Consider the following 27,528-nt stretch of genomic DNA (forward strand, 5'->3'; position numbering starts at 1 on the left):
GTTTCTTCCCGTTTCGTTTCTTCCGCTTTCGTTTCTTCCCGATTTCGTTTCTTCCCGATTTGTACGGTCTCACAATAATTTTTTAAACAGATTACGGTAATCAACCTGAGGTCCGCAAACACCGACGTTTCCGATCGATGTTTTTCGAAAAAAAAATTTATGGGCCTATTTTTGGCAAGCAAAAAACGTTTTTCGCTGCTTTCCTTTTCTCGTGAATTGGAAAGAAGCAGCGAAAAACTATTTTCCTCTGGCACATGCCTTTTTCGACTCCGCAGGTCTCAGAGAGAACGGTAAAACACCAGCGAAAAACGTTAAAAAAACAGCGAAAAACTAAGAGTTTTTCGTTGATTTTCTGGTTCCGTGAATCGAAAAAAAGCAGCGAAAAACGTTTTTTGCTTGCCAAGAATAGGCCCATTAAAGCTGCGTCGGGTTCCGAGGAACGTTCCGCGAAAAATGATGTAATTCTCATCATTGTGTTTAAGTAGGGATTACTTTATTTTAAAATCTCTTAAAAATGCTCTATGCTTCTCTCTTTTTTGTTATCAATTATGAACATTTAACAGCATTTGCAGAAATATGTTCCCACAAAGAATGCCATGTGGAAGCAGTACCTGCAGCAGTAGCAGCGGTAACAGTTCATTAAGTTCAATGTACCAAGATTCGCCGATGATAGAACTCTTCGAGCTAGAAATGAATGATTTGGAAGATACGAAATGGGATTTGAGATGTGCGAAGTGTAAAGAATGCAACGAACTCGTTCCACACAGACTTCTTTTCATTTGTCAATATCATAGGTGCGATGGGTTCTATGAGCCAAAAAAGGATCACGAAGTACCGGCTGAATTTTATAAGAATGAAAATGTTTTCTGCTCCAAATGTGCATTCACTGGAAGCCACAAGCACCACATTGAAGACATCGAGGAAGCACATCCGGTTGCGGTTAGTGAATTAAAACTGTTTAGGGTTGTTTGATTGTTTGAAACGGTATAATGAAATATAATTTTGAGTCGTTCAGGTTGTTTCCGAAATTCAGAAGTTGCTTTCACTACCAGAAATCGAATATTGTTTGCAGGTTGCTATGGCGTTGAAGGGCGAAGACAATCTAACAGTTTCATTCACACAGTTGGCATTTCTCAATCATGAGGAGCCTGTAGACTTCCTGATTGCGAATGAAATAGAACTTACCGGATTGCCAGTGGTAATTCTTTGAAATTATTAAAATTTTTATACGATATTTTATTTCAGCTTCCGATTGAAGAATGTCTTTTTGGATCATTGGATTCGTACGACTTTCAAATCAAAAAAACTAATTTTGATGTTCTCAAAAAAACTGTTGAGCAATGTCGTGTTGATGGAGCTAAATATGCAAAGGGCTGTGCCGAAAAAACCTTGGTAAGAAGGCACGGATTTTTTAACGTTGAAAAACTTTAAATGAGACGTAAATAGGCAGATTTGCAAAAATCGATTTGATTATCAAACAGTATATTGGAAATCAGAAAAATATGTTTATTTAAGAATTAGTGACAAAAAGGTTAGGTTTCATCATTTTCCAAATCGATTTCCACGTCCATATTCCTGCATCATGTGATACCTTGACGAACCGATATGTAGATACAAGTAACTCTTTGGCGATATATGGTTTTCGATAACAAAATGATGCAGTTTTATACATTCGTACACCAAAACTTGGTGAACCTTTACATTTTAATTTAACTTTCCGCTGTAATTAGATAACTGTGTTTACTCATGAATATTTATATCATGAACTCACTTGGGAAAAGCGAAGTTGTAATTTTCTTGCTGCGTTTCGGAAAGGTCGAATCAAACTGAATTTTTTATTTTCCTTTTTCTTAAGACTGATTGATGCAACGTCTTTTTGACTTTCGGAAACAATATATTGACTGGTGTATCTTTGAAAAGTAGATAGTGTTCTTCTGACTGTAGGTTCATCTAACATGCTTCCAGCTGCTTTCAGAAAAAGTGAGTAGAGTTTCCGATTGTTCAAGCGAATCCTACATAATTTGTACACTTCTCTTGATAAATTTCCTATTTCTCCGAGCCTTTCCAAATATGTCGAATGTTGATTCTGAAGTTTTGATACAATTCGTGTTTTTTACTATGCGAGCTTCTATTCTTAATATTACCAATTTGACTTCCAACTGTAATCCGTAATACTCAGAACATAGAGGGTCGATCAATATATGATTTTCTTTTTCTTCTCTTTGGTTTTGCGACTTCTGTAAATAGAAAGAGTGAAATTCGTATTTTCAGTTAAGAATCACCTCGGAAATGTCCGTATTTCGTTCTGGATCTTGAAATGAAAGCACCAAAACGGCGCCTGTGAGTGATGGAGTGTTTTCAACATCCATAGTACTAAACATATATTGCTGATATTCTGGGTTCTTGTCATCGATAAATTCCCAGTCTTTATCTTCCTGAAAACTTGGAGAATTTTCCAACAGTTGTTTGGAGAGTAAACTATTTTAAAATTAATTTTTAGGAACGATCTATTGAAGTTTAAAATTAAATGTGGGAACATACTTTTTCGCTGTTGATTCGCTCTTCGTCGAGTTGGTTTTCTGATGTCTCCGTCTCTCTCGCATTCTTTTTATTTCCAAGTTTTGAAGTTCGGGATCCCATTCTCCTGTAATTATATCATTCACAATGAAAAAATTATTCAAATCAATCGAAATAAAATAAAACCGTTATTGCTCATTCCTATTTTCATAGGTTTCTTTTTCGATTTTTTCATTTGAAAACAATGATAAGGTGTTTGTCGATTAGAAGAAAGTGGTGTAAGGACATGAGTGTGACGTATTTTCTTCGTTATAATTTCAATTGTGTTCGGTTTCTCAACAAGTTATTCCATTTTTTCCAGGTAGCATATCATGAGTTGGCCAAAGATGTCGAGGAGATCATCAAAGAACATGAGATATCGAATAATGGAGAGAAGATACGAGAAAGGAAGGACAGTGGAACCACTGAATCAACAATTTCCTTCCAATCTGAAAATGAAGAATCTCAAATTTTGGAAAATACTTCTATTTCTCCAGCTGAAACAGTTGTTGATAAACAACAGCAAGAGTCATTTTTCAATTTCTCATCAACTAGTAATGTGAGTTGGGCTTATTTCGGCATTCTAGATTTCATACAAATTTATTTCAGGAAGTCGATGAAACCACTGCTAAAATGATTTGCAGTAATTTGAATCTTCGTTATGATTTAATTCGCGACGACATGCTCATAGAAGCTGCACTGCAAGATGTATCTGACAAACTGCATGAATTTAGTGGAAGTATTGAAAACAAATTGGCTGCTGCCAGAATGTTCAAAGAAAAGAATAATGTCGCTCTTTATTATCCGTAAGTTCAATAAAAACAGTGTACTATAATCTTCATTCGGTAAAGTTTCGACAAATGTACATGGGAAATCTAAACAAGGGAAATTTTTCTTCCCTTCAATACCACAGTTTTTCAGTCCACAATAAACGAGCAAATTGCACCCAGAGCCATTCAACTTCATTCTCCGACGTCAAAAGAATCGTTTTAACAAGTTCTCCACATTATCTAGGCATGCTCGAATTATACAATTCTGCATTTAAATTCCTGTTCCATTTGAAAATACATGTTTCGTTGTTCATTAATGTTCTTGTCTGTTTCAGAATTTTATCACTACACTTATGCAATGTGGTGTTATGAATTAGAAGACAGGTCCCATAGACTTTAAAACATTTTCCGGTTCCATTCTTCATTTTCAGGATATCCGTTTATCCAAAAGGAATCACTCATCCCACAAAATAATTCATATAATCTGTAAAGCAATCGGAAGCATATTGTGGTTTTCCTCATTTCCTTCTGAATCGTATCGGATGGATAGTAATCTATCTACAGAAAATAAAAGAAGCATGACACATATGGATATGGACAGATACAAACACAAAAGGGGAACCGCCCAATTCCTATTAAAAGGAGAGAGGGGGTCATCTGTCACAAGTCAATCCACTTGTTGTTTGGAGAGAAAGAGAGAGTACACTATTTATAAAAGTAGTCAAATCTGGAGGAAGGATATAGATCAATCTTATTCTTTACTTCAAAACGTACTTTTACTTTTCGAATAGACAAGCTTAGCTTTGGGTAGTGGGAGGTTTAGGAGAAAAACCAATCTGTTTCGGTTTTCGATGGAAATATATATTTTTGTAAGTAATCAAATTATTCTTCATCATCTCATGACATTCTAAACGAAAGGAAAGCTAACCGTTCCTCTGGGTTTTCTTTAAATTCTCCATTAGAAGTGCGAATCTCGAAACACCTGAAAAGCTATCAGTGATTCACTGTTTTGGCAGGTATTACTGTACATCAAAAAGAACACCGTAAAGTTCTCGAATGAAGAGTGTTCCCCTTTCTTTCAACACTTCACACCAAAATTATGGTTATCTTACTTTTCAACTTGTTGCTTCGAACAATTTGGGGGCACATTTTGAAATTGAGACATCTTGGAATTCTAGAGAATTCCTCCACATCCTCCCAGACCAGACGATATCAGCCATGTCATTGCTTGCAAAGTCACTATTTTTTCTGTATTTTGATGTGTTTCTTTCCGTTAGAAATGTGAATTCCTTCCTCATTTCGATACTTGATAAGTAAGTTCTTATTACACCATGTCCTCCGCCTAAGTGACCGTCGGAACGTCCTCTTCCTTCTCTTTTTCTTTTAAAGTGACACTAAAAATATGAATTGAATTCTTATGAAGAGTGAAGAGGCTGAAGACGTAAGCAGCAATTAATCGTTTCGAATTTAGGACAGACAAAATGCGTCAAGCAAGAGGCAAAAGAAAGAAGAAGTGCGCCCGACTTTTACTGTCAAAACTGTCCCGATTTCCCTCCCCAAATCTCAATCTTCCGGATGAGGAAGATGTCTGTTTTCCCTCATTTTTGTTGTTTTTCTTTTCCAAAGTTTTCCTCATTATCCTAGATTTGACTCGCTAGTACACTCTCTCATTCATCACATTCCTCAACTTTCTGATTGTTTCGTTTCACAAAGATCTGGATTTTTGGATATCTGATATCTGAAGCTAACTGATTATACCTAATAAGCATATCTCTCAGACTGGCTAATCGATTTCTTCAAAATCAGTTTAAATCAGGTTCCAACATTACTGATACTATTGATGATATCATTGATTTCATTGATTTATTTGAGATGAAGGGCCAAAAGCCATTAACACAATCACAGTAAAGAAAAAACGAGAGCGATAAGGGATTGATATGAGGGACTCTGCAGTTTACTTATACAAACTTTCAGCTCTTTTAGAATCTTCTCAACAATAATAATCATTGGAACACCGCTTTGATTGCATCTGAAATTTTTATCTCCTAGTTTCTTGGTTGAACAATCAGGTTCAGAAAACCCATAATTTGGTTAACAGGGCTGAAACATCGACATTGATCACTCTCACTTTTGCAAATACCTCTCAGTGAGAATTCATCCAATATTTATTTTTTAAACGTTTTGAGCTTTGTGTTTGGCTACGGCTGAGCTAAAGCTAAGCAAGGTATCGTCTCTTTTTGCCAGACAACTGACAATCTTTCCGAATCTGGAAAAAAGGTTCTGTGAAAGGAAAAGAGGAGAGTAATAGAAAGCCTTTCCACCTACTGGTGCCCATTTCCATATGTCCAAACCTCCCCAATATCCTAATAACACTTGAAAATGTATCTCCTCTGTGTTCGTTTCCATCAATCCCAGCTATCCCTTTCTACTCCACCATTTTATGCCAACACAACCGTAACATTTACTTTTCTTCCCTTCTTCTTCTTCTCCTCCTTTCATACCTTTTTTCCATATTCTTCGCCTTTTCTAAATCTTTTCCCTCGCTTGACCGGTCTCTCTTTATTTTCTCTTTTTTCTCAAAGTGGTAGTTTTGTGTTGACTGTTGGTGGGATGCCTACTACTATTGAAACGTCTCTGATCCGCCAAAAATAAATGCTTCTTCTCCTCCACTTACGTATTGTTGTCCATTTTTTCTAGCTTTTCGTTTTTGAGGTTTTGTTACAGTTTTGATCTAGAATAGATCCCCGGTTATCGAAAACTACCGTAACCAGATTCAAAAATTACGAACTGACGAACTTAGCATAGGTGTTCGATTATCTGTTCTCATGATTTATAAGATTTTGAGAATGTTCAACACATAAGTTCCTCGATACCTGGTTCCCGCACCCATGTATAATTTACGGGTTACTGTAGAAAGTAGATGGTCTTCACCATGCCACTGCACAAAAAAAATAATTTCTTATTAAGATTCAATTTTTCCGCTTCATTGCATGTTTATTGTTTGTTTAACTTTTAGCCTTTCAAAACTTCATTCTCTGTATTTCAGACATGGGAACTGAATCAGAAGATGTCAATTTCAAAAGTCCTCTGCTTCTCTTCCTTATTTCTGTTTTTCTCATTTCATCAACAACTGCAGAATCACATTCAAAGACCAAGTGTTCTTTAGAGTGTTTCACTCTCTGTATGAAATCTGGAACGGTAAGTGTCTTCTTGTTTATGAGTCATCAATTTTCAGAAGTCTCAGATATTGAATCTGGGTTTCCAAATCTAACTTCTCGTTCCTTTCTCCTTCCCTGAACTGTCACGGGCTATTAATACGTACCTATAGAGGAAGATATGAGTCAAAAACGATTTGTGTCTCGTCAGGTTGTCCTCTTAAAGTGAAACGATGAGTAAGATGGATTAGGGAAACGAAAAGAACAGGTCAAATTATCGGGTCATCTTTCAAACACTTTTTCCTTCTTTTTACTTTTTCTTTTTCCCGCAACAAAATCGTCTTGAAGATTGGTTAAGTGGATTTAAGGGGATGAGGGAAAGATGGGGGCGATTAGGCAAAATGAGAACAACAGAGAGGAGAGCGAGAAAAAATAACTGTAGGTTTTAAGATGTTTAAAGGTTAAAAAAAGGTCAAATGTAACTCTCCAATAAATAACATCAATTCCGAGATTTCAGCCCTCCGCCTCCATCTGCAATTGCCCGATTTCACGGGAACCGTCCAATTGTACACGATTTGATGCTGACTTACAGTCTGGTATGTTTCTCTTTTTCAGATCGAACCGCTCTGTTGAAACTATCTTTATTTCCAGCACAAGTGTCCTCCACAATTCCAAAAACTAAATCAGAATACGTGGACGCTCACATGATAAAAGTGTCAATCGAGCCACAACCAGCTGCGTTTGCATATGTTTTCGAGTATTCCACAATATCAACTGAACCGGATAACTGGAATTTCGCGGTGAGTCTAAGTGTATGTGAGTCCGTCGGACCGCTTTTCATCCGCCTCAATGATGTTTTGATTCGTCTTGTTATTCCTCGTTGGTTCCACAATAAATGAAGATCTTGAACGTTTTCATCCAGATTATCAATTTCCCTAATTTTCACTCTTCCAATATTCCAGGGTGCCTCTTCAAAACCGGAAGCCATCTTCAGTATTCTCGATCCTTGCCGTGATTACCAATTTCGTGTCATTATCGTTGTCCGTAGTTCGAACCCATCGGATGTCTTTGACATCATTCGTCCGCAGCCGATTCCTGTTCAATTACCTCCGTTTATTTTGACACAACAGCAGGTAAGGAGAAGCTAAACGGAGTGAATGGTCAGATAGTAAATTGGAGAGGCAACTGTCTTATAAGACTCAAAAGTTAAAATGAAAACTATGAAGTTATATTCCAGATCTCGATCGAAATGCCACGTGTCAATAGTTTCAACTCTTCTGGTGACCTGAAACTCTATGTGAAGTGGTCTCTTCCGTCTGGATACATTGATGGAGACATCTATAGCTATGAGTCTCCAGCTCTCTACCCAATTCAGTGTAGTACTCCAGAAGGAGAAATCCCAACACCCAGAATAGAAATAGTTAAAGGAGGAGGTCGATTGGCAGTTTGGTTACCTCCAGCTGTACTGGAAGCACGTTGTCGAATGTGGGTTGAAGTGAGGATGCTTCCGAGATGTGTCAGATTAGAACCATTCAATATACAGAAGAATATTGAGATTGATTGTTCGAAGAATCCAAATCTAGAAGTTTGCAGTAAAGGTCTGTTTGTAATTCCCTTTGTTCAACATGTATTCCTTTTTGTTTCCAGAATCCAACCCTGTTTGTTTCGAGACTGTCGACATTTCCGGTGATCGTGGTAAGGCTAAAATCACCTGGCAAACTCCACCAAGACCTCCCCTCTATTATCATGTAAGATATGGACCAGCCGAGTCGAAAGGAGTTGCTCCGTTTGTGACGTGGCAGCTAGCAGCGAAACGAGAAGTTCGTGTAGATGGATCATTGTCAACGTTTAGTTTGGATATTCCAGAAGATGAAGATTTTGGAGTTCAGGTATGAACGATTTTATGTGTCGTGCATAAGTATAATTTCAGGTTTGTGCAATTCTGTCCAAAAAGAGAAAACGACCGAAGTTCGGAGTGATTCAAGTGATTCCATTCCAGTGTTCAAGTTGCAAAACTTCTCGTAAGTCGAGACGATTTCTCGATTCCTAATTCACTGGAACACAAATTTTTAATTTTTAGAAACAGAAGGATGCGGAGATTGCGGACCAATCATCGGCTCCACTGTACTTGAAAAGGATTGGAAGGACAAAACTCCACCGAAGAAACAAGAAACAACGATAAGTACAGCTCCGCCACGAGCACAAACATCTACAGTATACCGAATGGAAACTGATTTATCTGTATCTGGGAATGGAATCAGAAATGAACATCACGTGAAGGTTAAGAGTGGAACTGTAAGTCTGAAAAGTCTTAAAATCACGGAAGAGCGGAATAATTTCAGAGACACTCCACCGACTCGCCTATCAACTTGGAGAAGGCTGAAGAAATCAACAAAAAGACACTAGGAGAAAATCAAAATGAAGAGCAAAAGACAGTGACGACTACTGAGATTCAGACACCGATTCCGAAAACACCGCTCAAATCAACCACGATACCTCGACTTCCGTTCCCACCAAAACTTTTCGGACAAGCTGAAGTTACATCGACTACCAGTACAACCGAGTCTCCTCCGACAACATCTTCTCAATCGACAACAGAATCTGAGAAAACGAAAACATCGACATCATCTACTAAATCTGAACCCGAAGCGACGACTCCTAGTCCGACAACTTCAGAATCCACACCGTCATCACCTCAAACCACGCGACGAATTCTAAGTGAAGAGATTGAGAAATCAGTTGAGAATCTAGAGAAAGCGATCGAAGAATCAGTGAAGAATGGAAGTGAGAAAATGAATAATAAAACAGCAGAAGCAGTTGAGCAAATCGATCGAGAATTGGAAAAACGACTGGAAGAAGCTGCAAAACAATTACAAGATTCGGTAGGTTTTTGTTCATAAAAACTCGTCAAATAAGAAATGATTTCCAGCTAACCAATCTCGTTGGAAATTCTAGTGAAGTTCGTCATCATGAAAAAGCGAAAAAGTGTTTGACAAGTGAAGGTGTCGTTTGTGAATTTGGATGTGAAGATAGGAAAACGTAAGTTCCTTCAAAAAATCAAGCGATAGAGAATTTTATCGACTTTCAATATGAGTCATCTCTGAATGTTTCAGATGTATCTGCCCTTCATCAACCCATGCTCGTCTTATCAATGGAGTATGTGCCAGTCGAGAAACAATGCTTCACACGATATGTCTTCCCCGAAGAGAAATAAATGCCACGTGGGACTCAGAAAGTGGAAATATAATGGTCAGAAGAAGTGATGCCTTGTTTCATATTGAGCATGCTGAGAGTGTTGACAAACTTTTCGTGGAATTCGGGAAGGTCGATGTGCTCTCGGAGCAAGAGAATAATGAGACAAAGATTGAGTTCAATGATACACAACGGAGTAAAATTGTGGTTTTGATTCAGGTTAGGTTGTTTTATTATTCGGGAAATACACACCATCTGTTTCAGACCGTATTGAAATCGTCTGTATTCTCATCCGAGCCATTCATCTTTCACGTGAATCAGTCAATTGACATGAATACAACGTATGGAATGCGGTTTTGTGTTTTTAATTCTACTCAGATTCGGGTAAGAAATAACTTCTTGATAATCTGAAATCATCTCATGACCTTACAGAGTCCCCACAGTTACAATTGGGATGACGTCAGTCGATTTGAGAAGAACGAACAGATTGCAGAAGTAATTCAACTATCTCCAGTCCGATTCACTAATAAACTACCTCTTCTCTATCAAAATACAGACACTTACTGGAGTACTGTAATGACAATTGCCAAAATATCCATTCTGGTCATTTTGGCAATTGCCATTTTCATATTGGTTTATCTCAATTGTACGAAGTTCCGAACTCTGTATGATAGGAAGAGAACTCATTACTTCAGACCATTCTATATCGATCCATCAGTGAGTTTTCAGACATTTAGCTGCATAGAAATACTTTCTCTTCTTTCAGATTCATCTCTCCAATACTGCTCCATCTTCCAGAAGTAGTGGTGGAGGTCTAAAAAGAGACCCGTCACGTGGCTATTATGATGTTAGGAACTCTCATTTGATGATGTAAACTTTTATTTATTTATTCTTTCCAACCCAATCAAGAGCTTTAAATGTGCAATTTCTCCAATATCTTGAATCTTTTTTTTCAATTTTACCTTTATCTCCAAAGTCCCGACTCCTTCCAAAACATCCGACTTCTCTCAAGAAATTTTCTCACTTTTCTCGAATTCCAAATCTTGTGACGTGTAATACTTTTCTGTGTTTTATTCATATTTATCATTTTCAGATTTCACCTACTTTTATGTACATTTAGATCTTTAGACACTGCCTCCAAAACACCAATGAAGATTATTTTAATCCAAACTGATACCATCGACGTTGTTCATATTAAAACATATTATCCTGACCTCATCAAATTACTACGCTGGCTCTTATGTACATGTTTTAAGCAGCAGAGAGAAATAGGGAATTCCTTGAAAACTGAAAAAGTCCCAAGACACTCGTTCCTGCCCACCGGTTATCAACACCTCTCTCAGTTTCATTTCAATCGAAATGTCTGATGCCATCTGGTTAATTATAACTCAGAAAGCTGCAGCAGTTGGAACTGCTTTGAGCTTTGTGATAAACTTTATACTACTGGTATTCCTAAGTACATTGCCTCTTCAGGCGCTTGGTCCATATAAATATTTGATGGCTACTTTTTCAGTGTTTAGTGTTTTTTATACATTAGTAGAGTGGTTTTTGAAACCGGTAAGAATTGAGGGAGACTGATTTTACGGTAGTTGAGATTTCAGCTTATTCATATTTATGATGATACATGTTTCGTACTACAAAGGAAATCGTATGATTATTCTCATACTGTTGCAAGAGCTATTTCTGGTAAGTCGAATCTGTCGGGCCAAGTTTCAAATTTTCTGAAATTCCAGCGACATACTGTGGATGCCTTGCTGTCAGTTTCACTCTATTCGCTGTCCATTTCATCTACATGCTGTTTGTTTTCCGAAGAAACTGAAACTTTTCAATCTACTTTATTGGGCAGTCGGCGTTTTTCTAACTGCCGCAAGTTGGGCTACCTTCGCTTTTTTCTGTTTTCCAGGAAATGAGAGGACTCTGGAGAGTTTTCAGTTAGTCCAAATATGTGATGTATGTATCGAGACTGTCTGGGTTATTTTCAGGGAAGTTGCTCAGAGATCATATAATTTGGATATAAGGAAATTGGACTATGTCGCTTATACGTTTGTGAGTGAAACTGAGTCTGAAAATATCTGATGACATATGTTTCAGTGGAAGTATGAAAACGGAATCCGACGAATTGATATTTTAAGTATAGTCGGAGTTATTCAGCATCTCATTGTAATGTTCATTTCGTTTTGTATTGTGTTTTATTGTGGAATTCATACTGTAATTGAAATGAGAAAACATCGAGAAGTGTCGAAGACAACGAGGAGAGTACAGAAGCAGTTGTTCAAAGCTTTGGTGTTTCAAGTAGTCGAGAAGATTCACAGACAGAGAGTAATACCTATTTCAGACTGCTTTCCCCATGATCTTCATATATACCCACGCTTGTGGTGTTCTTCACTCCAATACTCAATCTGGATATCGGTGCATATGGGAACATTGCGATTTTCACCATTCATCTGTATCCTGGAGTCGACCCCTTGATTCTTCTCATTTTGATTTCAGATTTCAGAAGTGCATTAGGCGAAGCACCAAAGAAAATTATGAGTGTGACTAGTTCGGTGCTTCAAAGAAGTTCTGTAATTATGTAGATTTATTTTAAGATGAGAATAAATGTTTTCGGGTGAAAAAATTTATATTTAAGTGGAGAAAATGAGAATGAGTTTTGAATAAATATGTATGCTTCGTCTCCGTTTTTAAGCCTTGCTGACACTTAATTGATATGATTTCAATGTGGTGGAAGTGTCGATTCTTCTCTTAGCTGCAGACCAGAAGCAGAGAGATTCTGAAACAAAATGAATGTCATGGAGAGATCCAAGGAAAACAGTTACTCACTCATTAGAGTTCTTCGGAAGTCTTTGATAAGGAATATGAGAACGAGTGGGTCAATTCCAGGGTACAAATGAACAGTTGCCGTTGTTATATTTCCATAACATCCGATATTCAAACCAACAAATGGAGTTACGAAGAGCATTGTAGTTGGGAGATACATAAGGAATGTTGGAATGATTGTCTGAAAAAGGATACTGTAGGAGTACTGTAATGGAGACAGTTACCTGTAAAACCAAAGCTTTGAACAGTTGATTCTGAAGTTCTCTAGTTCTGTCTGATACTCCTCTCGTTGATATTTGATATTTTATTTAACTATTTAAATATACAGAAAATGTCACTGGAGGTCAGGTACAGTCCCTCACGAGACTAAACCTGAGAAAGGAAGCTCGTTGCTTGAATTGTCTTATGAGTCTGATATCCACAGTAGAATACAGTACCGAAAGATACTGTCATAATAACTCCGTGTTGGAGGATTCCGATGACGTTACGGGGGTTCAGGTATTCAACTCCATTTTCTGTCCGCCACTGGAAAAGTATGTTTCAAAATTGGTTGGCCAACTGCTAGGTCAAAAGAATGAAGAACTTCAAAGTAGCATGCGAACATGTGGTTCACACACTAGAAACCTGAGAAAACGCGTGAGAGCATTTTCCTTTTAGAAGACATGATGTTATATTTCACGTAGACTAGTTCTATAATTTGATTCACTTACATAACTATACGGAACATTTCCAATCCAGTATGGATCCAAGTCATAAGATGTTTTGATTACGTGTCTAAAATTGTAGTTTTCAAATGTACCATTAGACATGACTCACAGTAATGCTGTCTTCGTTCTTTCAGTTTCCGGGTACAAAATGAATGCGGCGAATCCCCAGCTTCCTGCAACCAACATAGCCCCGAGAACCCACGAAACGAAATAAAAACCTTGGAAATAGCGCAGGTTGTCAGGTCTGAAATTTCCAAAACAAAAATGAAGTGATTTGAAAAATTGAACTCACTTGCAAGCAGCATAGTATCGATAAACAAAATGGACTGCGAATAGAGTGAAGCTCATTGCATAACATCCACAGTAGGTAGCTCAAAGTGTATGTTATATCAAAGAGAATAGATTCAAAACTGACAAGAAATTGCTCTGGCAGTGGTCTCCGAATAGTCGAAACGTTTCCTTTGAATCACGAAAATAGTGTTGTCGTAAATGTGAATTAACTGAAAATCATAACATTTTCCAGTTCTTAATTTCCCTCTAAAACTAACCGGTCTTAAAAAAGTTTCGATTGAAGTATAGAACAAGCTGAAAACACAAAAGCTGAGCATCAGGTATCTATAAGATCCCAATGCTTTGGTTGGACGAACGGCCAATAGAAAAAGAAGAGTGAAGTTGGCAATTGTAGAGATAGTGAATCCAACATGATCAGAATATGTTGTGATTTCAAGCCAGTGACGATCTGACATATTTCAAGAACTGAACTGAGAAACGATGATACCCTGAAACGAAGAAAACTATAGTTTCGTAAGTATATAGAACCAGTTTAAAAGAAATTGTGGAGTAAAATCAAATTTTCAGATTTAAAAAATAATAGAGTTGTTCAGAAAATCAAACTACAGATACACCAGCTATCCATTTAATCAGAACATGACTCATGGGCGGGGACTAAAAGTAGGCGTGGTCTTACTGTTCTATTACAAATTTGTACTCATCTGTCTGTAACATTGAAGCACAAGTCACAAAAACGAAAAATTCAGATGTGATCTAGAATATCCAAATGTGGTTGAAATGGGCCTAATCTTATGATAGCTTCAAAAATCTTATGATAGCTTCAAAAACGTTTCAGATAAGAAAGTTCAGCACAGAAGTTGTGTATTGGTTCCAATCAAACAGAAAAAAGATTTTTTTAAGTCTGACAGGAAGTCAAGACCGCCTACGGACGGCAAACTAATTACGCGGAGGAAGCAGATTGTTAGATTCAATCTGAAAGTATGAGCAGAAACTACAGTTTTGAAGATTCTCATCAATTGAATGGGTGTTACATAAAAGTACTCCGGATATCCTCTCAATCACAGAAAGTGAGACAAAGCGTGCATTAAAACATGTGATGAAAAGATCATGAGACTTTTTCGGTGTTAGTTTCAGCAGAAATGAGAGATTGTGGGAATCGTGTCACTCACCCAGGTGGGAACTGGGATTGTTGATCGGCCAAATATTTATACTGAATGGGAATATGAGAAAACTGAAAATAGATGTTTCGAAAGAATCCGGAGATGTTTCAAGGCGTAGGCGATGGGAAATTAACGAGAGTATTTTGTTTGGGAGAGAATTTCTACATGAAAATTGTAATTGAAAAATCAAACGAACTGTTCCGCGAATGATTTCTTTTAGTAGAAAACCACAAACTCTCAACTTTTATAATGACTGTTTTGTATCTTCCTCGTTTATTCATTCTCATAAATAACTGATTTAATTTGTATCTATAAGGTAACCACCCCACAATACAATTCTTTCTTATCTTGTTTTTCCAGTAAACTCTTGAATTTGTTGTGATTTTCGGATTTTGGTTTTGTGGTTTATAACGATCTTTGTCAAAATTCGTAAAATCTGTATAATAGTGACTGAAAGAAGAAAAGTTTAGTTGAGAATAAAAATACTATAAATGTTTGTGGAAGTTGACATTTGAAATTGAGTTAAAAATCATTTTGGCGGAAATAGAGCCGGAAATTTGATTTCGGAAAGTTAATTTATTTACTGAGAGCGTGTTCGATCTATCGGAAATATTATTAAATTAAATCTTTGGAAAACATTTTTGCCAAACTTCAAAGAAAGTTAGGGAGATGTAGTTTATGTTATGGACACGTTATTCCAAACATTTTGGTTTCTGTTGGTCCAGTTTCAATAACTTCTCTAATTCTTCCCTAGAATTTATTTCAGAAGTTCCAATTTCTCCCAGAACCGATGGGAAAGCGAAGAAGTGTGAACGGTTTCCTACAATGCCCTGAGATTGGATATGAACATTTCAAACCCATTATCCTCAGACAGAGAAAGGATTCGAAAAAAACGCCCATTTCAGATATCATCTTTCCTGTTGAGTGCATATATGTTCAGGAATAATGGATCTCCGTCTCCACCTATTCAGAAATAGTTTAGTGTTGCCTAGGAACTTCAAAATTTCAGTTTGTCAAAACTCTTCAATCTCGTCGTTAGGAAGGCGTTGCGAGGTCGTAATTCTGCTTATGCGAACATTTTTACTATTTATTGGAGAAACCAATCGTTCAGGTCGAAAATACATTTTATTCAATATTATGTAAACGGATTCTTCGATTCACTTTGTTAGTTCTGATCAGAAAATGTTGAGATTCACTATACCTATTCAACAGGTTGGTTCACGAGAAGTTTCTATTAAAACTCCTGTTTGGAGATGAATTCATTTCCTCGTCACCTCCAGTTTTCACTTCTTCTGTTTGGCTCGATTTCGATGATTTTTGTATATATTCACCACAGTAGCGGTAATGGAGTTTCTATGCGCAAAATTCTGAAAATGGACGATAGTTCTCAAAATGTTATTCCTGTGGCAAGAGTAAAAAAGGGAAATAAATGGATTGTAGTTACTAGTGTGAATCATCCAACAGAAGATGTGAAGGTAAGGAGTATAATCTACAATGGAAATGGATCCAACGTTTCCAGAGACTATCGTCCTTTAGAGACTGGAATTTGGTGGTTGTTGCTGATACAAAAACACCTATTGACTGGGAACTAGAAGATGTTCATTTTTTATCAGTTGAATATCAGAAGACTCTACGTGAGAAAATATTGAAAAGCAAACTATTTTTGTGATATTTTCAGCATTTTCTCTTGTATCTTCTCTTCCATACAAATCTTATACAAGAAAAAATATTGGATATTTATACGCGATTTCTCAAGGAGCTGAGTGGATTTATGACACGGATGATGATAACAAACCTTATGGTAAGTCTAAAATTCAAATGAGTTATACAGAATAATCCATTTCAGGACTTGGACTAAATCAGTTTCAATTCGAAGATGTTGTATCTGGAGTTCGCTATCAAGTTAAAAATTCAAGTGAAAGGATCATGTGAGTAGGAAAAGATAACTGTAAAATCTCACTAATCATTTAGACAACGTATTTTCAATCCTTATCGGTTTTATGGAGTTGATCAAATGTGGCCGAGAGGATTTCCATTGGAATACATTGAGGTAATACAGATAACTCACGAACGATTTCAAATATATTCCAGAAACATACAAATGGAAGGGAAAACCAAGTACTATGCTACACAATGAAACGATCTTCCGTACAACAGAGATTAGTACATCATGATCCAGACGTTGATGCTATTTACAGGTAACTTCCAGACTTTTTTCGGTAATTAATTAATTCTACAGACTCCTCCACGCTGATTCAACTAGTGGGTTAGACATCAAATTTAATAAGTTTGCACCTCCTATAACTCTGTCAGTTGGAAGGTATTCTCCATGGAATTCTCAGAATACTCTTTTCCATAAAACAGCGTTTCATACGCTCTTCTTACCAACTACTGTTTCTTTCAGGTAATTTATCTTCTCTTTAGTTAATTACTCAAGTCTTTCTGCAGAACAACTGATATTTGGAGATCATTTATTTCCCAAAGAATCGTTCATTTATCTGGATTAACTGTTTCATTTGTACCCACAAATGCAGTTCAATTCAGAAATGCACACGATTATTTGAAACATTTCAAAGATGAGAAACAAGTTTATGAGGATGCGGGCAAAATGATTGAGTTTCTGGATAATTGGAATTGTTCAATGAGAGTAAATGTAGAAGATTGTATGACTTTATTAGCGGAAGTATTGGTGAAGAATGATTTATGGGGAGAAAAAGATTCCAGATTACTCTCATCGTTTCTGGAAGACTTGAAGTCTTTGGGGTAAGACTCATTCAATGTTTCAAAACATTCACAACAAAATCTTCAGTTTTCAATTCCCTGAATTGATAACAGGGAATTATGAAGATCCATACATTTCATCAAGTAACGAAACGGAAAGAAATGTGAATTGTAGAAGAATAAATCTGGAATTCGAACTGGTTGATCCGAAGAAATCTGAAGAGGCGAGCATCACGATGGCTGAAAAGAAAATTAGTTATTTCGGATATTTAGATGACTGGTGTAATGAAACTGGATATTTCAGTCAGTTGATTAATTACTTTTTTCATTTTTTTTTCAAAAAGTATGATAAATTTCAGATTTATCGAGAAGATTCCCATCTGCCAAGCAGCTTTCAAAAGAGCACGATGATTTGTTCGCTGTGAAGCAGAATAAGAATAGTGTGAATGACTGTTTCAGTCTTTTTCGTATATAAAACATCCGAATTTTTAGATTCTGATTGTTGTAAATAATTATCCGTGGAAATACGGACTTGGATTAATTCAAAGACTCTATCAACCATACTTCGCTTCAGTTATTTTCTGTGGTTCTTGGTATCCTGATCAGTTGATTGATCAAGATAATTTTACTTCAATTATTGACCCAATCAATTATATTCATATGAATCCAGCTGAAATTCATGAAGGATATATTGCATATCATTGTGTTACTCTAGTCAAAGAAATGCGGTTGAATAATGTGCGAGGGTATTTTCTGATGGCTGATGACTCTGTTTTCAATATTTGGCAACGGATTGATTATTAAAAAGTTCATCATACGAGAGGTATTACTCATGAGAATAGTAGCATGTGGTGGGACGGAGAATACGGTTTGTAATCTGATCAATTGACTAATCTGACTGAAAATATTTAGGACTGAAAGCAGCTGAAAACATATTGAAAACAATCGAGAATAACACTGATCCAAAGATTTCCAAAGCATGGAAACAATTTGAAAAAGGATTAAAAAAGCACGGATATTCAAAGAATAAAGAGACAGTCAATAATGAAATGACATCGAAAAAGGAAGAAGTATATCTGATTTGTAAGTTTTCCCTGAGTTCCAGAAGAATCCTTATTTTCAGTTATTACATTCCAACATCTGAAAGTGAGTACTATGCAACACTTATGAGGTTGTTTTATGATAATGAGTTTTTCATCGAACTGGCGATAAATCGGTTCTTGAAATCAGTCAACTATGAGACGTAAGTCGACAAAAACAAACACGATTTCAACTTTATTCTGCAGACCTCTCGCCCGAAATACCAGTTATCTTTGGGGAGATGATCGTCTAAAATGGCATGAACTATACAATCCGAACGTTGTTGTAATGCATCCAATCAAAGCAAATCAGTTCAAAATTCCAAGTGAAACAAGGAAAAGGTTTTCTGAAAACAGAGTACGAGTAGGAAAATAATATTTTCAAATTTCAGATACTGTGGCTCAGTTCTTCAGACTTGGTCTGATATTTTATTTCATGGAGCTCGTAATTTTATAACGAAGATGGGCGATTAAAAAAACAACTTCTGAAAATGATTTCAGTTTCTCCTCGACAAATAAATTATTGTTTAAAATTATCTGAAACGTGTCTCTCTCCCCATTCTAATACATATTACTTCCTTTTGTTCTTTGTTCTCTTGCTCATCTCTAATTCTCTTCTGTCACTCTTCTCTCTACTCTCATTAAACGAATGTAGTGTAATTCTTTCTAACTTTTCATTGATTATTTCAATTTAGAACTGAACTAGTTTTTCGAAAATCTGATTTTCTACATGAATCTTGAAAACAATATTGATGAGTTGATCTTTGGTAACCAGGTGAGATAATCAACAATACGTACGCTTCAAAATACGGTTCAAAATGATAATCGTAATTAGAAAAACATACCGGATTGTGTATTTCTGTAAGCTCTATGCCATTGATCTTATACGATTTCTCTTAAAAATAATTGAGATAGATTTATAGTTTAAAAACGTTTTGAAACAACACGAAAACGAAATTCTAGTCCATCCAGCATAGAACTTATCGAGATCTAGCATCAAGTAGCAAGTTTTTCTACTGGTTTGTTTTTATTCGAAAGATTGTGCCGTTAATTCTCTTTTTTCCAGCAACTTGAAATAGAAATTCAAAATCTGAAAGCTGATCGCGAGAGACACAAAATGAAAAGACAGGAACATCTGTAAGAAATTTCTAATAATTTCTCTTCAAATGAATAATAAATAAAATGTATTTTAGTAAATGGATAGACAGGACATTTCAATTGAAAGCGAGCCACATTTTCTCAGCATTCAACCAAATTTGTGAGGAACAGAAAATTGAGAACACAAGAAGTCATTTGCAATCTTTTTTGGAGCTAATGAATTTACTGGAAAAAACTTCAGAGAATCTTCAGAAAGTTATTGTTCGAGTCAGAACAAAAGAAACTTTAATTTTGGATTTCGAGATCAAACTTTTCAAAGATTCTATGGAGAAATTGAGAACTGGAGAGCAAGGATTCACGAGAGAACTGAACGATTCACGTAGTCATAAAGAAACTGTTCACAAGATTTTGAAGGTATTTTATGATTGAAAACCGATGATTTGTTTCTTTTCTGTTAAGGATTATACACTCGATCTCGGTACCGTTTTGAACAATAATTCAATCTGTATTCATCACTCGAAGAAAAAGAAAGTGGTGAGTTTATTCATGATGACGAATTATCTCTAACAATGCCTTATAGTTATGCTTGAATCTGATTATTAGAAACTGAAAACAACACTCTAAAACAGAAATTGTATTTCAGAATTTGGGTAACTTGGAGAAACAAATGGAAATTCTTAAGGAACTTCGAAGTTCTGGAATGAAAATTATCAATCAGCATTCAGTCATCGAGAGGCAACTTGTGACATAATGATATCTCACAATCTTTCTGTCGCTCTTGTTTTTTCATTTTCTTCCAAAAACAACTGTTAATTGAAATTGATCTTTTCCAAAGGTCCATCTCCCGTTTCATTCTTTCAACGTTACTGTAAATATTGTTCTTTTTCATTCGTTGTCTATTGTATGTACATAATTCTCCAATACTTCTCTTCCTCATCTCTATTTCTCTGCCCTCACCTTTTCTATTTCTTCCTCACTCCTAATTTTCCTCGTTGGTTTTTCATATCAGTTCATTTCTTGTTTACTGAATTGTCTATTGCTCATCGTCTTTTTGGGCAACGTGTTATTGCTATTCAATATTTAGTTGGAAGTCTTTCATAGAATTTATTCTTTCTAGAAGATGGGCGCCGAATGCAGTAAATTCATTCGTGATCTATGTTCCACTATTTTTTGTTGCTGTAGAAAACGAAAACGTTCCGATTTAACAATACTTCCACCTGTTCCAAGGCATCCAGACCCCTATAATCTTTCCACTCAACAGTATTATTCTACAAATAATCGGTCAGTCTTTGCTCTGTTTATCTTCACATAATATAATGTTTTTACTTCAGGTTCCAAGACAATGATTTCCAACGGCAAATGGCAGAGAACAGACAACGTTTTGACCAGAGAATGGATGATGTAAGAAGACAAGTTGGTCTTCCAACAAGTGGTTTCTCAGCTGATCTGGAGAGTCAAAACTACCAGATAGGACGAGAAGAACGAGAAAGAAGGTAACTTTATTTTATTTCTTTCATTTATTTAAATGGATCTGTATTGGTTGATCATTAGTTAAATTCCGAATTCAGGGAAGAAGCTGAGCATCAAAAAAGACTCGAGAAAATAAGAGCTGAATCTCGAGAAAAAAGAGAACGAATTCGCCGCTTGAATGATGAAAGTGAGAGGGAAGAAAATCGAAGGTTGAGAATGGAAAGAGAATGTATAGCGTTTTTATCGACTTGTTAAGGAAACTCATCCCGAATTTTCAGTACAAAATGATCGTGTTCAAGAAATGATTGAAAGAGCAAGAGAAGATAACAAGCGAAAGAATCGAGAAATGGAAAATGAAACTGAAAGAGAAATCAAGAGAATTAGAGAGGAGGGAAAGTTTGATAATGAAGAACATGAGAGGTTAGTGAAGAGTATTGGACTAGACAAGAGTTTTAATTACAGAGAAAAGGAGAGATTGCAACTAAGATCAAGACTAGTTGATGACCGAATACAGAATAATGATCTGAATTTCCGTCGGGAAAATATCGAAAGAGAACAGTAAGAGTTACTAGAGAGCAACATGATCGATTGAATAGTATTGCAGAGAACTTCAACGAGCACAAGACGAACAGAATAAACGTAGAAGGAAAATTGACAATGATTTCGAAAGGAAACGGGAGAGAATGTATGAAGAAGCTGAGAGAAGACGAACGGAAATGAACAGACAATTTGAAGAAATTCAGAAGATGATGTTGAGAAAAGTGTGGAATGAAATTATTGAGAGGAACTGGACTAATCGACTGAATTCATTGAGGTGGGTATGATATAAAAAGAAGTTGTAAAAGTTATCGTGTCCTGTTTTCCAGAAATGCCAACAATGATTCCAAAAGACTGGTATCCCGTTGCTTGCGAGCTACACCCAATCCTTCGGACGTTGAAGAATGGAAAGAAGTTCTGAAAACTCTTCGAAGAACGATGCATGACGAATCTTCGAACTTGTCACAAATGTATTCTAACACTGGAAAGAGTTTCCTTATAGATATAAAAGTACTGTGATGGTATCAAATAATTTCTCTCAGATATGAATTTGCAGGACTCTGTGAATCTCGTTTCTCAGAAATGTGATGCTCTTCTCGGTGCATTACATAACGGAGAAAATGCGAGTCATCTACGACAGTTATCGAATGAAGTCGACAGATCGTGCATGTCGATTCCAACACTTGCGGAGCTGAAAAATAATTACTATACTGAAATGAGAAACAATTCTTCGCTTTGATAATTTACTAATCATGAAGTTCTATCTGTGATCACTGCTCTCATTCTTAACGAGATACAATCTTATCGGTTCATAAAAGTTTCATAACATTCCATTTGTTTTTTAAATTTTTGCAACGTCGTATCAAGACACTTAATTTCTAATGCCATCCTTTCCGAAACCCACAAAGAGATAATCATCAATTCCTTGTCGATTTTCCATCCGAATTTCCACAAATTTGCATAAAACAAATCTTCGTCCGATTAATTCATTCGAATCATTCGAAACAGCTGCTCTTCTGCCACTTTTCCCACCCACAAAGTGTGTGTGTTTCCATTGGAAAATGACCAGATCAGTCAAAAAGTGTCACATGAATATCATCTGGCCGGACCCTCGACATTCTTCTTCTTTGTCTTTTCATTTTTATGTGAGAGAGATAGAAGCAACCACCAGGAGGAAAGGGAGCGGAAGAGGAAGAAGGGCACCACATAAAATTCATCTTCTACACGGAAAACGAAACGAGGAGTGGCCATCTGCCTTTTTGACCCTAACCCTCCCAAACCTTCATTGCATCTGTAGGACACCACCCCCTTATTTTGAATCCGAAAACAGACGACACCTATGAATCGTTTCGTTCACTTGCTTTTGTGACTGACCAAATGTTCCGTCTGTGACGAGACAATTGGTAGTTGACCATCTGTTTCAATCGGAACAGTTTTTTTTCCACTTCTACAGATGATTATGGTCCGGTGTGTTGAAAGCTAGAATTGATCCCCATCGGATTTTTATCAATATGTTTTTTTAATACAGTAATCCTCGAAATTACTCTCGCCATAATGTTTTCAGACTTGACAAAAACAGATGAAAGTTATGAAAATCAAAAAGTATAATTGAGAAACTGTTTCGAATGTTAATCTTATTCAAATATTTCTATACACACTCCAAAATAGCTCCAGCTACCACTTTTCAACATCTCACTCCTCTTAAAAATAAACAAAAAAAAAGATGGGCGCGCTAACAAGAACACCATTAGAGCATCGTTAATGCTCGAATAACACACAATTCACCCACTCGACTAAAGAATAATGTACTTTCTCTTCTTCTCTCAAGTCGGCAAAAAACTAATTGTGTTGTCTGAAAAGTGTGAACATTTTTGAAGTTTTTCGAAAGTGAGATTCAGCTAGAAGTGTATTCAAAAACATGATATTGGTCTTGGAATTTTAACGACCTTTTGAAAAATAGCTCCATTGATTTCTTGGCTTGTCTATAGTTTGGAAACGCGAGGTCACTTCGGAATTTTAGAAACATTTCCTCCTGAACTTTAGCTTTACAGTTGTCACTAGCCTCATTGCGTTATCTCTTCCCAATTTCAGCTCTCATTCATCCCCGTTCTCTCCGTATCATTTTCCAAACTTCCTTCTCTTATCTTCAATATAACCAATATCATGTCAACCTATCGTTTTTCGAATAAAAAGATGAGAAACCTATCCCTCTTTTTCTTATGCTCCGCGAAGTCATCAGGAGCACTCTCATTGATGTTTTCTTATCATCATCTCATCTTTTATCGATGTCTGACCTCCGATATCCGGTTCATTTCCGATGGAGAAACATTGGAAATGACAATTGGTCCCGTCGATCTTTTTTTCATTTTCTTATACTTCTTATCCCAAGTTTTCCTCCGATTATATTTCCTCTATTGTTGTAAAAAATAACTATTTTTGCTCTTTTTGTGCCATCTCAAAAAGACGGCAATTCAATTTTCGTGAGCCACTTTTGACGTTTGAATTCGAATTCTCGAACTTCTTTTTTTTCAAGTTTTTTTTTTGAATTTATGATGAATAGGACCTCCTGTTTTTCATGGAAACCCGAAAACATGACATTTTTCATAGAATTGAATTCGTTGGGGAATTTAAAAATTGTTCGGTTTACTGACTGACAGCTGTTTTTTTAAAGTTTAAAACTATCAACTTGCAAAAAGGAAATACGAGATGAGGCTAAGTTTTTCGAAAAGAAGTGTTAAAAGTTTAAAAAATGTCGAAAAGTTTTAGTTTCACTCGAGAGCAATAACTGGTCAATGACCAATTTCATCTTTGAACTTTTCAATTATCATTGATGAGGGGCGAAAGGATTTCTTAGAATTTTATTGAGGTTTCTATAGAATTTCCAGAGTTGTTGAAGCATCACTGGTCTGATTTTTTTCCGTCTCTTAAAAGCAAAAAATCAGACAAAAAACCCCGATCCCAATTTCTTACTTCGTTGTTACCTGTTCTCACTATTTAGTCCTTGGATTTGGATTCACCAATTAATCCAACTACTCCATTCATTAACATGACCTTCCCTTCTGTGACTTTCCGACAAAAGTGGTCCTTCGTTTTTATTCAAATCGAACCACAATAAACTGGCAACAATCTCTTGATTACCCTCACTAAACTATTCCTCGTTCTCTCCAAAACCATCCGATAGAAAAGTGGTAGTATATAATAGTGTCATTCAGTCATTCTACCAGTTTCTTTTCTATCTCTCTTTCCCTAAATCTCTCTTGTCCTTGACTCTCTCTCTCCCATTTTTACTCCATTTTTGGGTTGAGGGAGTGACTCCCTTTTACTGATTTATTTGTTCAAATAGTCAAAAGTTATATACCTCAAACAAACCTTTTCGAGAGAACTTCTTTCTTTTTTCGAAATTCTTTTCTTTCTTTTTGGTGTTTGCTCTTCTACCTTTGGCTCCTGAAAGTAGTAGTTAAAATAGTGAGAGTTAGGCATAACTGTTTGACTTGATTCTCAACTGAAATTACACAGATCTTTGAGATTTCCACGATTCCTTTTATGGTCAACTTCACAGTTTGAAGTAACCGAATTCCCTCTTGCAGACACTAGTGCAATACTCCAAAAACTGAAGTTTAGTCAGTTCAACGTCTTTCAAATTCTCGAAAAGTAGTACTGGTCAACCGAAGTTTCGTAAATAAAATAAAACTCAATCAAGCATAATGACTAATTGGATTGCGCCTCATCATCCTCCACATCGTCATCCTTTCAGTTTTTTTTTTCAATATAGTCTCGCTTCTTTTCTTTTTTGAGTCTTCATAAAAACTGTTGTCAGATATATTAGATCTAACTACAGATAGTACAGATAGTAGCTTTGTGAAATTCAATTGGCTGAAACATTGAGAAACTATGATCTCGAATTAGAACTCTCTGATTGAAGAGCATCAATTTAAAGTCCTTTTTTTTAAAGTCACTGTCAGAAAATATTCGGAATATCCATGTAGAAAAATACGAATTCCTCTGATTTTCGCACTTCAAAAACTTTCTAAAGCCTTGTGAGAACCTCGTATTTCTTCTCGAAAAAATGTGCAAAAACTTCCTTTTTCCGGCTTTTAATCCTTTCTCTTTTGCTTATTTTCTATTTTTGAATCACTCCGAATATCAAAAATTACCTGATGATGTGCCGGATTCCAATAAACGTGAAATTTCGAAGTTTCTCGATTCAACCAATCCTAAATGTTTCTTCCAGAATTCTCCACAACTACAAATGCCCTGAGCCCCTTCTGACCCTTCAAAATGGGAGTAATAGGTCTAACAGCCGTCGAAGTTCTTGCCACGTGTCTCGGATTAGGCCTAGTTCTGGCCATATTAATAGTGATATGTAATTGTGTTTCGACGTGTTGGGAGACTATATCTCATCGGAGAAAGAAGAGAAATGTGGAGAAGTTACCAGAAGATTATGTGGATGAAATACATCGATTGCTGCATCGGAATCAGAAACCATGTGATTATGATTGTGTTGTAATTGAGTCAAGAAGACAGTCGGCTAATTTGGAGGTTAGTTTTGAGAAGAGTCTCTAGATTGAACAAGGAAAACAATTGACATTATTCTAGAAATACTACTGTCACCCGGCAAGTTGATTTATTTATTTACGTCTTTATTTAGTATTAGTCAACACCTATTTTCTAGAGAACACAGTGTACTCAGTGGAAGAATAGTCTTGAAGTATTCACCACAGATTGCTTGTTATGTTCCGTCATTTGAATATATCACTCCAGAAATAATTCCAGCATTTGAAACATCTCATTCTTTTCAGTATATATCCGATTCTCGAGTGGACTCTACACCTCCACCACAACCAGTTGTTATTCCAAGAGGCAAGTCAGTGGAGAAACAAGATCAGTCTACGAGAAAGAGCCTGCCGAGCAAGAATGTCAGAATGGAGAGTGAGGTGAGTACAGTTATTCGAAAAAAGATTGAGTCAACTCATATTGAAATTTCATTTCAGGAGACCATCAACACCAACACAACCAACTCTCAGTCTACAATAACCGCATCTGAAAATGGTGATCTCACGGGTCCATGTGATGGAAAAAGTAAACGTCGAACATGGGGGAGGCTGAGTAATTCACTTTTTGATACGGCTATGATGCCCTCATTGGATACCACAACAACTGAAGATACAATGGGAACAGCGTGAGTTTTTTTCTATGGTGTCAAAAAAAAATAGCGTGTCTACAGTATTCGGTTACCATAACAAGAGTCTGGAATTTTTTTTTTCAAATAGATATTTCATACGAGAATTTTCATGACTATATATGTTGAGGGGTATCCCTCGATGAAATATGCTGACTACGAAACTCTCATCTTGAACTCTTCAGCATTCCTATCTTTACATCTAGCCTAATTTCTGATGAGATGTTCGTGAAAACAGGTTCTAGTCTGTCTATATTCAACTTTTCCCTGAAACATTAAGACATCACAATATGATAAGATACTAGTCACCATTGTTATTCTTCTGCTTTTTCTGAATAACATGATGTCAATTCTATTATTTCTTCTTTCTATTTTGGACTTCTTTTTGAAAAAAACAAAGCTTCATTTGATGAATCGTCGGGAAATAATAATTAGAATTCTTGAATTCGTAAAATATCAAAAAGTTAATGAATAAATCCACGCTTGCGTGCTTTCAAACAATATAAAAAGTACAAATTATTCATTGGTGACTCTCATCGGTCGAATGACTCTTCCGTGATACGGACGACTATCCGACCATTCGTCGAAGTCTTTCGGAAATGGGGAACGAAGATGCCACCAGTCGGGGAGACTGCTGAAAACATGGGGAAAATTATAAAGTTTTCAAAGGAAATCGGAGAAGATTCTGTGGAATATCGTGAATTTGAATTATCTATAGAAAACAAGGTAACTGTGACACTGGAGATACGGTATTTCTAACGTTTCGAGAGTTGAAACGGATAAATCTAGACTTTTC

The 27,528-nt window shown here is 36.3% G+C and overlaps 9 protein-coding genes across 9 annotated transcripts; 7 read left to right on the forward strand and 2 right to left on the reverse strand.

The window, feature by feature from the left end:
* Positions 1–576: 576 nt before the first annotated feature.
* On the forward strand, positions 577–3,366 carry GCK72_019163 (uncharacterized protein; the record flags this gene model as incomplete). Its single annotated transcript, XM_003115237.2, has 5 exons — positions 577–939; positions 1,073–1,198; positions 1,246–1,392; positions 2,879–3,115; positions 3,166–3,366. The coding sequence occupies 5 exons, from the start codon at positions 577–579 to the stop codon at positions 3,364–3,366; spliced, it is 1,074 nt and encodes a 357-aa protein (XP_003115285.2).
* GCK72_019164 (uncharacterized protein) lies at positions 1,511–2,640 on the reverse strand (the record flags this gene model as incomplete). The annotated part of the gene is made up of 5 exons (XM_053732902.1): positions 1,511–1,720; positions 1,772–2,086; positions 2,145–2,237; positions 2,283–2,435; positions 2,542–2,640. The coding sequence occupies 5 exons, from the start codon at positions 2,638–2,640 to the stop codon at positions 1,511–1,513; spliced, it is 870 nt and encodes a 289-aa protein (XP_053581815.1).
* Positions 3,367–6,374: 3,008 nt separating the features above from the next.
* GCK72_019165 (uncharacterized protein) lies at positions 6,375–10,547 on the forward strand (the record flags this gene model as incomplete). Its single annotated transcript, XM_053732903.1, has 14 exons — positions 6,375–6,524; positions 6,999–7,077; positions 7,133–7,281; positions 7,444–7,614; positions 7,719–8,079; positions 8,129–8,370; positions 8,481–8,502; positions 8,562–8,776; positions 8,824–9,363; positions 9,411–9,520; positions 9,595–9,892; positions 9,938–10,057; positions 10,106–10,390; positions 10,440–10,547. The coding sequence occupies 14 exons, from the start codon at positions 6,375–6,377 to the stop codon at positions 10,545–10,547; spliced, it is 2,850 nt and encodes a 949-aa protein (XP_053581816.1).
* A 1,807-nt stretch (positions 10,548–12,354) lies between these two features.
* Positions 12,355–13,943, reverse strand: GCK72_019166 (uncharacterized protein; the record flags this gene model as incomplete). The annotated part of the gene is made up of 8 exons (XM_053732904.1): positions 12,355–12,443; positions 12,494–12,671; positions 12,863–13,015; positions 13,201–13,264; positions 13,307–13,441; positions 13,490–13,568; positions 13,613–13,697; positions 13,746–13,943. The coding sequence occupies 8 exons, from the start codon at positions 13,941–13,943 to the stop codon at positions 12,355–12,357; spliced, it is 981 nt and encodes a 326-aa protein (XP_053581817.1).
* A 2,078-nt stretch (positions 13,944–16,021) lies between these two features.
* GCK72_019167 (uncharacterized protein) lies at positions 16,022–18,173 on the forward strand (the record flags this gene model as incomplete). Its single annotated transcript, XM_053732905.1, has 9 exons — positions 16,022–16,123; positions 16,168–16,282; positions 16,327–16,449; positions 16,495–16,576; positions 16,888–17,052; positions 17,097–17,411; positions 17,458–17,672; positions 17,729–17,811; positions 17,862–18,173. The coding sequence occupies 9 exons, from the start codon at positions 16,022–16,024 to the stop codon at positions 18,171–18,173; spliced, it is 1,512 nt and encodes a 503-aa protein (XP_053581818.1).
* Positions 18,174–18,535: 362 nt separating this feature from the next.
* Positions 18,536–18,922, forward strand: GCK72_019168 (uncharacterized protein; the record flags this gene model as incomplete). Its single annotated transcript, XM_053732906.1, has 3 exons — positions 18,536–18,612; positions 18,656–18,790; positions 18,841–18,922. 3 exons carry the CDS (start codon positions 18,536–18,538, stop codon positions 18,920–18,922), a joined length of 294 nt encoding a protein of 97 aa, XP_053581819.1.
* Positions 18,923–19,762: 840 nt separating this feature from the next.
* On the forward strand, positions 19,763–20,297 carry GCK72_019169 (uncharacterized protein; the record flags this gene model as incomplete). The annotated part of the gene is made up of 3 exons (XM_053732907.1): positions 19,763–19,960; positions 20,006–20,080; positions 20,190–20,297. The coding sequence occupies 3 exons, from the start codon at positions 19,763–19,765 to the stop codon at positions 20,295–20,297; spliced, it is 381 nt and encodes a 126-aa protein (XP_053581820.1).
* A 369-nt stretch (positions 20,298–20,666) lies between these two features.
* On the forward strand, positions 20,667–22,292 carry GCK72_019170 (uncharacterized protein; the record flags this gene model as incomplete). Its single annotated transcript, XM_003115206.2, has 8 exons — positions 20,667–20,827; positions 20,878–21,039; positions 21,115–21,245; positions 21,295–21,436; positions 21,479–21,574; positions 21,621–21,830; positions 21,883–22,063; positions 22,110–22,292. The coding sequence occupies 8 exons, from the start codon at positions 20,667–20,669 to the stop codon at positions 22,290–22,292; spliced, it is 1,266 nt and encodes a 421-aa protein (XP_003115254.2).
* A 3,539-nt stretch (positions 22,293–25,831) lies between these two features.
* Positions 25,832–26,736, forward strand: GCK72_019171 (uncharacterized protein; the record flags this gene model as incomplete). Its single annotated transcript, XM_003115496.2, has 3 exons — positions 25,832–26,092; positions 26,353–26,487; positions 26,545–26,736. 3 exons carry the CDS (start codon positions 25,832–25,834, stop codon positions 26,734–26,736), a joined length of 588 nt encoding a protein of 195 aa, XP_003115544.2.
* Between the last annotated feature and the right edge of the window lie 792 nt (positions 26,737–27,528).

The sequence above is a fragment of the Caenorhabditis remanei genome, chromosome V (assembly GCF_010183535.1).
Source record: "Caenorhabditis remanei strain PX506 chromosome V, whole genome shotgun sequence".
Lineage (NCBI taxonomy): Eukaryota > Metazoa > Nematoda > Chromadorea > Rhabditida > Rhabditidae > Caenorhabditis > Caenorhabditis remanei.